This window comes from Spea bombifrons, chromosome 3 (genome assembly GCF_027358695.1).
Source record: "Spea bombifrons isolate aSpeBom1 chromosome 3, aSpeBom1.2.pri, whole genome shotgun sequence".
Lineage (NCBI taxonomy): Eukaryota > Metazoa > Chordata > Amphibia > Anura > Pelobatidae > Spea > Spea bombifrons.
This window is the reverse complement of record NC_071089.1, coordinates 114,207,473-114,219,468: the sequence shown is the minus strand read 5'-3', so window position 1 is coordinate 114,219,468 and position 11,996 is coordinate 114,207,473. Positions and strand designations below refer to the sequence as shown.

Genomic DNA, 11,996 nt, shown 5'->3' with positions numbered 1-11,996 from the left:
GTGAAGACTGCTCTGTTCTCAGAGCCCGAATCTACTAGACAAACACATTGTCTCCTTATCATACTGCCTTTGGGGAACAATAGAATTGCTCAGTCTCAATCACCCAGTCAGACACTCTGACTAATGAAAGTCTACGGAGGAACAGACTTCATAAGCATCGCCATAAAGCATTGTCTCAGTGTGGTGTCTGAGCCGGGAAAGTAAAAAATGACATCAAATTACTGACAATAATGGTGGCAGATAAAGGGGACTTTTTGGAACAAAATGAGATAGAACTGCATACCCTCTGGGTTAAAGCTAAAGGAAAAAATATTTTCCCCTTTAAAATGAGAACAAAAGAGTTTAGGAAGTAGATGTGAATAATATGTATTGTGTCGCAGAAGAGTCAGTAGTGCTTCTTCTCAACGAGGTTGACAATGGACAATAGTAAGCAGCTGAACCGCTCCTAAGGATTATTTTATTTTTATTATTTTAACTTCTTTTGCAATATATGATATACGTATATATATATACATACATATATAATTAATTGTATCGTTATATAGATTAATTTGGAGTCTTGTCATCGTGACCTCTGTCTTTGCCTTTTAATATATTTATTTTTTAAATATTATTTTAAGAAATATTATTTTTCCATCTATCGAAACATTTTTTTTTTTTTATAATCTTATGCCTGCTATACATTTATAAAAAGGGAAGTAAAACATCCAGGCAAGCTTTACTAATCTCAGAACACCAGAATGCAAACATTTATGAAAGAAGTGTAAGTTTGCGGTTCATTTTTTTTTTTTATTTTTTTTTTTAGAAGTTTCTTCCCTGCTGCGGTTGGACCGTAACTCTTGCAATCTCAGCCAGCCAGTTCATCTTTGTATAGCTCATGGTCTGCTGTATACATTGTACAGCGCTACGGAATTTGATGGCGCTATATAAAACAATAAATAATAATAATAATACATTGGTCTGATAACAGAAGCGTCTATTCACAACAATAGGTTGTGAGTTGGCAGTTGTGTCGTTGTGTCGGCAGGTTGTGAGTTTGCACGGAGAGGACTAAATGGTCCAACTCACAAATTCAAGAGATGGCCAATCACTAGTAGGCATATTACTGTAAGGATAAATGGTGCTTGCTCATTAATAATTAATTAAGAGGTTCCCACGCCTAATTAACGGCTATAGAAAGGTGGAGAAGTGTCACGATCGCTCTCTATGGATAGCAGTAAAGCACTTGGCCAAATAGTCACAACCGCAAGAACCTCTGAGACATTTTGAAGGACGGCTGGAGGAGGTTTAGGAGGGTTCGGAGACACACGTTAGCTCTTTCTCCTATGGTCCGTGCGCCTTGAGTATTCCGGCCCAGGACCGTCCAGGAGGTGGACACCAAATGACCAGAATATTAGGCGTTTTAAGTAGGCCCAAGTGGTGCTCCTGGGTCAGGAATCTGATAAGGATTCTTGCTTCCGCGGTGAGCGAGGCTGTGGTGCCGTGTCGCCGCTTGATCGATTGTGAGAAGAAATGTCAGATCCCCGCAGGACTTCTTCTATCAAAGAGGCTAAAATGAGTGTTTTGGGGTTTTTAAAGCCAACGGTCTGCCTTCCCACTCTCTAGATCCGGAATGATGACGATAACGTCCCGGCTAAGCTGTAGGCTTGGCTTATAAACAATGATTTCCTCCATCTGTTGGCATCGGCGTTCTGTCTGCTACTCTCCTGTCTTATCTTCCTTGGGATCTGTTCACGGGGTGAGGCCCTGTAACATGACTCCTCTATACACTGTATCCTATGTGTTTCTCGCATTGTCTCTGTTACACGGGCGGCTCAGAAAGACTGAAGAGCTGCTGACGCCCCCACCAGACAGGGAGAAAGGGCGACGCTCGGCAAGAAAATTAAAAATAGGTTTTCACAAATATTGTTCTTTTTAAAAACTGGCCTAGTTTGCAGAATATAATGTTTCCAGACAGCCGCATACCAGCCATTTGTATTTAGTTCTCGCTCTGCTATCTGATCTACTAGACAAACACCCCGACTCCTTATCATACTGCCTGCGGTCATCAACAGAATAGCTCGGTCTTAATCACCCAGTCAGAGACTTTGACTAATGAATGGAGAAACAGACTTCATTAGCATCGCCATAAAGCATCGACTCAGTGTGGTGTTTGAGCCGGGAAAGTCACCCAAAATATCACATGACCGAAAATGAGAGATTATGGGGGATTATAACTGTATACAGAGCTGGGGGTTATATTACTGTATACAGCGCTGGGGGTTATATTACTGTATACAGCGCTGGGGGTTATATTACTGTATACAGCGCTGGGGGGTTATATTACTGTATACAGCGCTGGGGGTTATATTACTGTATACAGCGCTGGGGGTTATATTACTGTATACAGCGCTGGGGGTTATTACTGTATACAGCGCTGGGGGTTATATTACTGTATACAGTGCTGGGGGGTTATATTACTGTATACAGCGCTGGGGGTTATATTACTGTATACAGCGCTGGGGGTTATATTACTGTATACAGGGCTGGGGGTTTATATTACTGTATACAGCGCTGGGGGGATTACTACTGTATACAGCGCTGGGGGGATTATTACTGTATACAGCGCTGGGGGTTATATTACTGTATACAGCGCTGGGGGTTATTACTGTATACAGCTCTTGGGGGTTATATTACTGTATACAGCGCTGGGGGGTTATATTACTGTATACAGTGCTGGGGGTTATATTACTGTATACAGCGCCGGGAGTTATATTACTGTATACAGCGCTGGGGGGTATTACTGTATACAGCGCTGGGGGGTTATATTACTGTATACAGTGCTGGGGGTTATATTACTGTATATAGTGCTGGGGGGTTATTACTGTATACAGTGCTGGGGGTTATATTACTGTATACAGCGCTGGGGGGTTATATTACTGTATACAGCGCTGGGGGTTATATTACTGTATACAGCGCGGGGGGTTATATTACTGTATACAGTGCTGGGGGGTTATATTACTGTATACAGTGCTGGGGGTTATATCACTGTATACAGTGCTGGGGGTTATATTACTGTATACAGCGCCGGGAGTTATATTACTGTATACAGCTCTTGGGGGTTATATTACTGTATACAGCGCTGGGGGGTTATATTACTGTATACAGCACTGGGGGGTTATATTACTGTATACAGCGCTGGGGGGTTATATTACTGTATACAGTGCTGGGGGTTATATTATTGTATACAGCGCTGGGGGTTATATTACTGTATACAGCTCTTGGGGGTTATATTACTGTATACAGCGCTGGGGGGTTATATTACTGTATACAGTGTTGGGGGGTTATATTACTGTATACAGTGCTGGGGGTTATATTATTATATACAGCGCTGGGGGGTTATATTACTGTATACAGCGCTGGGGGGATTATTACTGTATACAGCGCTGGGGGTTATATTACTGTATACAGCGCTGGGGGTTATTACTGTATACAGCTCTTGGAGGTTATATTACTGTATACAGCGCTGGGGGTTATATTACTGTATACAGCGCTGGGGGGTTATATTACTGTATACAGTGCTGGGGGTTATATTACTGTATACAGCGCTGGGGGTTATATTACTGTATACAGCACTGGGGGCTATTACTGTATACCGCGCTGGGGGTTATATTACTGTATACAGCGTTGGGGGGTTATATTACTGTATACAGTGCTGGGGGTTATATTATTATATACAGCGCTGGGGGGTTATATTACTGTATACAGCGCTGGGGGGATTATTACTGTATACAGCGCTGGGGGGATTATTACTGTATACAGCCCTGGAGTTTATGCTCAAGGGGATTTTTTTTATTTTTAATGGGACTTTACTTTCAATGATAAAAATTGTCTCTTGTGGGAGGGAAGAGGTGGATTTTCTGCTTCCCCTTGAAGTATTCGGTCAGGTTGAAGTATGGGGGCAGAGCAGATGGCGGAAGGGCCTACGCTCATCATAATCAACAGAAGCGATACTGAGAATAGGTTGCCTCGGCCGCTGAAGATCTAGCTTCATATTTACACGGCCCTTACCTCTGAGTTAATAATTAAATTCTTAAATTGTTCAAATAACTCAAAAGGTGACAAATTCCCCCCCCCCCCGGAGAAACCGGTTTCTTTTTCTGGCGTGACGAGAAAGTCTTGATTTTTATCACCGTGAATTTATCGATAAGTCAGAAGGAGTGGTTCTTGCTTAAAGTAAAATTGCCATTTGCTCTAAGGCAGTGCCAGTCCTGTAACCCCTTAATGCACCGTACATAGTAATGTGCCCCACCACTGACGTATATACACGTATCAAGGGGGTTATTGTATATAGGGGCCAAGGAGGGCCAGGGAGGGCTCGTGCCCTTTGGTCTGGAGGGCAGGCGATTAATATAACCGTCTAGAAACTTCCCAGCCATGATAAATTACAGGAGGCAGGAAGGGACAGGGTGAGATTGGGGGTGGGGCTATTCACACTTGGAGGCGGTGCTAGCCCCTAGTAGATTTAAAGGGGGCAGTGAGTGGGTAGAACCTGGGTGGGAACTGGGTGTGGTCAAACACACTGGCCTTGTTTAGTGTCATACAGGGCAGGGCAGGGCAGGGCAGGGCAGGGCAGGGCAGGGCAGGGCTGGCAAGGTGGGCTCATCTGCCCTGTGAAAACCAGGACTGTTGGGAGGTATGAGTCTACATATACAAAAATACACATTCACTTCGAGACTCCCCTCTCCTTAGTCTGCCATTTCATCTGAAGAAGAGACCATTGAGGTCACCAAAGCTTAAGCATTTGAAAATCTTTTTGCGTCGGCCCACGTTACATATTGCAATCGGCTTCTTGTAAATATATGATTTATCTTAATGACATGGCCTAATGGGATTATTTTAAAGCCAGCATTTTGTATGTAAATCTTTATTGAGCATTTACAGCTATGTACAGTGCTTTACATAAGTGCAGTCATACAATAAGGACAGTGATTGGGGTACAATAACAATGAATATATAAGGAAAGGAGATCTCTGACCCACGGAGCTAACAGTTTACACGATTAAAGGCACAAAGAATAAACGAAATAAAAAATAAAGCGTGGGGCAAACTGCCAGAAACAGCACCAGGAAGTAGAGTTCAAGAGGCTCCGCCCATCGCAGTGACGTAATTTCACCTGGCAACAGCCACAGGACGGAGTCTCCCTGCCTGGAAAGAAGGGATAGAGTCGGAGAGCGGGATCGTGCTGTGATTGGCCGGTGGCTGTCATGTGACCTGTCCAGTCTCCGAGGTGGCGTTCTAGCCGTCGTGGATGCTGGTTGGCGGCAGTAGAGGAGACCGGTGTGTGAGGAGAGTGACGGGACACGGGTACTGGAGGGGAGCCTACCGGATTGGATGGGCTGAGTTTGCTGGGGAGTAACGGAGTGAGAGGCCAGAGAAAGAATCCCCATATCCGGGGGCCGGAGACAGCCGGGCAGCATGGGTAAGTTTCCCGTTACAGGGGCCGGCGGTGTGGGGAGTAAAGGACTACCGGGTGTTGGGCCTCGGGTGCAGCTCTGACCCTGAGGCAGGGATTGAATGTAATGGGGGCACATCCTGTCCCGGGGCAGTAACTCCTGCCCCACCCTCCCAAAAAACTTTGAGGCCAGGATCCCCTCTGCGGTTGGGGAGCTGGGTAACTGGGCCCTCTTATCAGCTGAGTAACCCCCAAAATGTGTGTGCGCGCCTCTTTGTCAGTTTTTTTGGGGGGGCTCTTGACCCAGTTGGCGGGGGGCTCCTGTTTGTGCCATGGGGGTACCTGGCTGTAGGCTGTTCTGTAGGACCCCGTCCAAGTATTTGTGCGTGTGTGTGTGTGGGGGGGTGTTAGCTTGTGGCACCCCAATAGTCTCTCGCCCTGTTGTATATTTTAGAGGGTCTTCAGCCTCTACAGGTTGTGACCCCTCTTAAGGTCTGTCTCAGGTGGTGGCATTTGGGGCTCAGTAAAGGATTTCCTGATTGCCGGGTGGGCATAATGTCCTATTTCACATTAATAATTAATAAATCGGGGCGTTGCATCTCTCTGTAATCAAGCGTCTAATAAGAGGCTGGGTGTTTGTAGAATTCTAACGGCATTATTTAACGTCCGGTCGCCCCATTTTTCCTGCTACTGTCTTGTTAACGTAAAGCTTCGGTTCCTTACATCTGGTAATCATTTTATTTCATCGGCTGCTTGTTACATGTTATATAGCTGGCCTAGGAAGAAGTTTTACTTTACTGGGGAGGAGGTAGATAAGTGGAGCAGCCTCCCATCAGAAGTGGTAGAGGCTAATACAGCGGAGGAATGTAAACATACATGGTATAGGGATATGGCCGGGCGACTAGATGGGGTGAGTGCTTCTGATCTTTGACCTTGAACAAAATAGACAACTAGAAACGACCATTTTTTAAATGATTTGTCGGTTAAATCCTGGAAACGGTGATGAGCGGCTTGAAGCAGTTTGGAAACTCTTACAGCTTAATAATTATGATAATAATACAATTATAAAAATGATTATAATAATAATAACGATGAGTCAGACTGAAAACCGAGTGCCTGGAAATGCTGTCTGCGGGTTAATATGGTAATTGCCCACCGACAGACAGGAAGCAGCCCGTCGAGCATTGGAGTCGCTTCAAAGCCCGCAGATCAGACCCTATTCTACCCGACTAGTCGCCCGTTTCTCACGCTGTAAAGACTCAGCCCTTAATCAGTCGTTGGTCTCGTCTTAGATTCATGCGCCTGTCCCATGCGTGTTTACATTCCCTCGCTGTATTACCCTCTACCACTTCCGCCAGGAGACTGTTCCGCTTATCTACCACCCTTTCTGTTAGCAGAGATCCCATGGTTTGGTGTTTTGGTGCTGGAGCTGGGTGTATTTCATGAGGAGGCTGCCTTAAAAAGACTTTTATTTAGCAGTAAAACATAGGACTGCGATGCCGTGTTTTCATTGTGATCGGGCGTGTGTGTGTGTATATATGAGTGTGTGTGTCTGCGCGTGCGTGTTGTTTGTTATTGGTGTTGACAAAATAATTGCGCTGCCGGAAGAGCTGTCTGTGTTTGTAAGGTTACGCTGTGAAGGCTGCGCTGCATCCGTCTTTGGATTGCGTAGCAAAGTAAATGTGGGTAGAACTCTTGCCGGTTATCTTGAATTTAACTATGCATTATACGGGGTCCCCTCGCCCTTTCCTGCATTAACTCATCACCTTGGTTTGAGGCAGCTGCATATTAGCCATTTGTATGAGTTCTTGCTCTATTATCTGATCACCAATCTACTAAACACCCTGTTTCCTTATAATACTGCCTGTGGGAAACAATAGAATGGCTCGGTATTAACCGCCCAGCCAGACTCTCTCTGACTAATGAGTCTAAGAAGGAGCGGACTTCATCAGCATCGCCGTAAAGCAATCAGCTCAGTGTGGGGTCTGATTAAAAATCTATGCACTTGGCTTACTATAAACAATGGGTTAGGGCATTTCTTTGTTTTGTTGAAAGAGTGGTGGGTGCTTGGAATAGCCTACCAGATGAGGAAGCCCAGTTATTATGCTGTTCGGGTATGTAATGTAGACTAGCTGCTTGTAATTAACGGCGTTTCTGCTGACTCGGTGTCTGTAATAAAGTTTCTGTTACGTAGAAACAGCTGATGGACACTGAAACGTTTCCATGGAGACGCCGGCCCCCTGGAATACACTCGGCGTCCCTTCTAGATTGTAAGCTCCTTGCCTATTGTATGCACGCATTATTGTGACATTAAGCCCTTTTTACTTGTTGTACAGCGCTGCGGAATATGCTGGCGCTATACGAATCCGTTAAGGACCTGAATGTCTGTCTCGGGGCCTCGCAGGAACCGCGTGGAGCCGTTTAGGATGCCGGCGGAATGTGGAGGGTTTGGGCTTTCAGTGATTTGTCTTATTAGCCTGAGAATGCGGTCTTCAAACTGTCCTCCCATGAAAGGGGAGGACGTCTGCAGCTGTAGAGCTGCAGCTTCTCGCTCATGTAAGCCTTTTAGCCCCCCCCATTACTTTTAATCAGCTGCTGCTTTAGTGTTGCTGTCGGACGTTACCCCGTATCTTTAAGGGCTTTTCCCCCCTCGATAGTCCTGGTACTATGAACGCAGCTACACCCTGCGGCCCGCATCGGCCCCCGTACCCCAATTAAGTTGCCAAATCTCTGCCCTCTAACCTTCAAACGTATACAGGCTGGGCGTCCAATCAGAGAGCAGTCAGGTGTGCGCTGGTGAACATTGTGTTCTAAACACTAGAGACATGGATGTGTAAGTGGGTCATTCGTGTATCTTTACATCTGCCAGATGTTAAGTCGCTTACCGCAGCGCATGCGCTCCTGGCTTAACCCTTTGGGTGCCATGCGGTCAGGGCACATCCGGGGGAAACTTTTGCGATTTTGGCAGAGCTCAGTGACAAAAGTAGTTTTACGCATTTACCCAGAGAAACCAGTATTCTGTTACCATGGTAACAAAGGTTTCGCTAACATCTATAGGCTCTAATTAAACTCTACGTGTAATGTCAGAGAGGGTTGTAGATAAGTGTATCAGCCTCCCAGCAGAAGTGGTAGAGACTAATACAGTGTGTATGTGGCTCGTGGACATAAGACGGGACCAAAGACTGATTAAGGTCGGATCTGCCGGCAGGTCCTAGGTTTCCGTATAACATGTTAAGCAACGGACTGTATATAGATATAGCGCTATATAGATTTATATTGAGCCAATTGAGAAGGATTGCACAGGGTGCGTGAAAAATTAATATAGCTGTATTAGCCCACCTGAAGAAGAGACCTCTGAGATCTTATGCCACTTTACAATAGTATGTAGTCGGCAGATGCTAGAATGAGAATTTGATGGCAGATACGAACCGTTTAGCCCTTCTAATCTCCTTGCGGCTTTGATCTATACATTGTGCTGGGCCAGCTCAGCCCCTGCCTGGGTTATGAGAGCAGAGTTAAAACTGCAGTTCCCCTGCGCACTCCGTTTAATGAATAAGCCCCAACCCGGCAACGGCTCCGATCTCGCCTACCCCTGCAGTTTCCCTTTAGGTCTCCATTCTGACTCGAATTTAGATAGATATATATTTTTAGCGCGTTTGCCTGTGATTTTAGTTCCCGCCTGCTCCACACACAGCTTGCTGGAGATTCCTGGTTAAAATGTTTGTCGTTGGCCACATGGAGAGGGAGAAATGTCCGTTGAAACCGGTTTACAGGCGGTGTGGGTACATCGGCACTGATCGGGATGCAGGTAACGGTCAGTAGGGGGCAGGCTAGTGTCGGAGCTGATTTCATTTATTTCAATTATTATTCATCACGGCGTAATCTCTGAGCCTTGGCACCGATCACAAAACAAAGGCCCCGACGATAAGAGCGAAACAATGTACATATAATATATATAATCACTACAAACTCTTATGTGCCAAACATCAATCAAATCAACCAAAATAAATATTAAAAATGAAACTAAAAACACACAATCAGTAATTCTCTGCATCTTGCTTTCCCACATCACCTTTTCCCTTACACACAAAGGTCACAAAAATTATATAGAATATAAAAAAAAAATTCATTTTTTTTTTAATTCAGTTTTTCACAACTTTAATACAATCACATGAAACAAAGATCACATCGGAAGCTGAAGAGAAACTCAGCAGATCATTTCCACAGAACCGCCTTACAGCTTCCAGATAGAAACATTCTGTCACAAAACAACCGCCCAACCCCCCAAAAAAACCCATCAAAAACACCTTTTTAACAAAAAGCACCCATTTGATCCGTGGTTGCTAGTCGCTTACTGATCTCCGAGTGTAGGGATGCCTCTTGACGACGTCAGAGATGACTCTACTTTCCTCTATCTATTAGGTCACCCATGTGATGTCATTAGAAGGCATTACCTCACGCTGCATCCAGATGCCTTGGCCATTCATTGGGCGTCTCGTGGAGAAATAAAGATAATAGAACTTTTTTTTTTAAATAAATAAAAGCCCCTCAACAACACTGACTGCCCAAAATATGTACTGCACGTCCCTGGCTCTTCGGGGGTTAATCCGCGAATTGTCAGTTGAGTTATGGTTTAACTCCTTCACTTCTTTGATCGTCATGAAGGTCCAACTCTGGCAGGTTTCTCCAACAAGAAGGCCCCCCCCACTGTATAATGTATAATTTAAGGCTTTGGAGAAGTCTTGCTGATTTAACTATACATTATACAGTGAAGTCAAGGAACATAAACTAGAATGCTCCCCTTAGTGAATAAGCCCCAATGACTGCTTCTTAGAACGTTCTCCTCTGATATGAATCTCAGACTTTGACGGGGGCGAGGTGAATGTTATTTATACAGGTTCCTCCTCTTATAAGGCTACAGACCACAAGCTTGTTTGATCAGGGCCAAGGGTGTGATAGATAAGCCGGGGAAGTTTTATAGCTCGGAGTACAAAAGATCAATTGAAGTTGTTTACGGGCAAACATTTACCGTGTTATAAGGAGCGTTTCTCATGGAGCGTGTGCGTATTTACACGGAAAGCATGTGAAAGAGTGAAAATCTGCTAAACGCAAAAAAAAGGAAAAAAAACATGTTGTGGCCCTGAGCTCTGGAATGTGAATAATGTAAAGCATGTAGTATTGTTTCCCCTTCCTCAAGTGTGGGGGGGGGCGACCCTCATCCCCTCCTCCACTCCTTAATCACAAGGATATTTTTGGACTCTATTAATCCATTTCCTCATTTCTTCATTATTTATTTTTTTGCACTTTTTTAAATTTATTTGTTGCACTTTTTTTCATAAAATTTGAAAAAAAAAATATTTTACTAATAAAAGAAATGCTTGATAAATCGAATCCCTTCCAGCCGTTCTGAAGCAGCCAATGAGTAGCAGTAAAGAGCTCCCATTGAAATCAGTGGGGGTCTGGCTGCTCGTTCACCTGGTGGTCTGTCGGGACCCCCGCGGTAATTATATCGCTTGCCCGGTCATGGCTATTACGGTATTTTGAATCATGCCAATCCTCTATATAGATAATTCCTGGTACATGTACGGGGCGAGGTGCCGAACCAATCAGACACAAGCATGAGGTGTGCTCTAATTGGTCCTCGTGTCCCTTGTATCGCCTCGTGACGGCATTTAGTCAGATTTTTCCTTTCCGTGCTCTCTTCTGCTGGGTGTCCTTGGACTGTAAGGAGGTTCAGTAAGACAGCTGCTGCCTGGCTACATGCTTATTAGTAATTATTATTTTTAATGGATTTCCTTTTAAGCGGCTGAGCTGTGTCCGCACCCAGAAACCGGTTGCCGGCCCGTTTAATGGATAAGTGATACTGGAGCGGGGTTGGAGAACCGGTTCGGAGAGCAGGAGAAAGAGACTAGACACTCAGTCGCTTATCCAAACCTACATCTGTTGAGCCAGACCACAACATCATCAAATCATCTGAGAACCAACTTTTTTAAATTTATTTTGCCGGCGGAAGCTTCCGGCTCCAGCTTGCTCTCAATACATTAACCCCTCGCTTTGCTCATGCAGACTTAAGAAAGTTAATAAAAACAAAGCGTTGAACACACGGGAGTTATTTGTTGAAAGCGCTGTTATTATTAATTGTAATCCCAACAATTCCTTCCAGAAAGCAATGCGGGGCTCGTGCTTAACTGATGAGAAATGTTAAGACGAGAGGTCATCATCTGACTAGAGGGTCAGAGGCTTGGATGTCATTTAAGAAAGTTTTAGTTCACTGAGAAGGTGGTAGATAAGTGGAACAGCCTCCCAGCAGAAGCAAACGGATCTGTTTTGTCCCGTCAGTAGGTCGGATTCACCAAAAAGTATAGAAGGACTGAAATATCTGTGAGCGGGTCGATGGGGTTGAGGTCGGCGGCGCGTCTATAATGTGAGCTCGATCCATAGATCCACCGAAAGCACGTAATTCATGGGGTTTAGGCTTCAGACCATCTGTGTTTACACCCAAATAACCAAACCGCCGCTCTGTGCACCCGTTTAGTGTGTGTGTGTGTGTTAATTTATCGCT

At 44.8% G+C, this 11,996-nt stretch overlaps 1 protein-coding gene across 1 annotated transcript in view; it reads left to right on the top strand.

Annotated features, from left to right (window-relative positions):
• The first annotated feature begins 5,241 nt into the window (after positions 1–5,241).
• CD2AP (CD2 associated protein) overlaps positions 5,242–11,996 on the top strand; it is a 33,363-nt gene continuing 26,608 nt past the window's right edge. Inside the window, exon 1 of the mRNA XM_053461295.1 lies at positions 5,242–5,461. Coding sequence (XP_053317270.1) covers positions 5,458–5,461 — 4 coding nt within the window. The 5' untranslated portion in view covers positions 5,242–5,457. The remainder of the gene's footprint in view (positions 5,462–11,996) is intronic.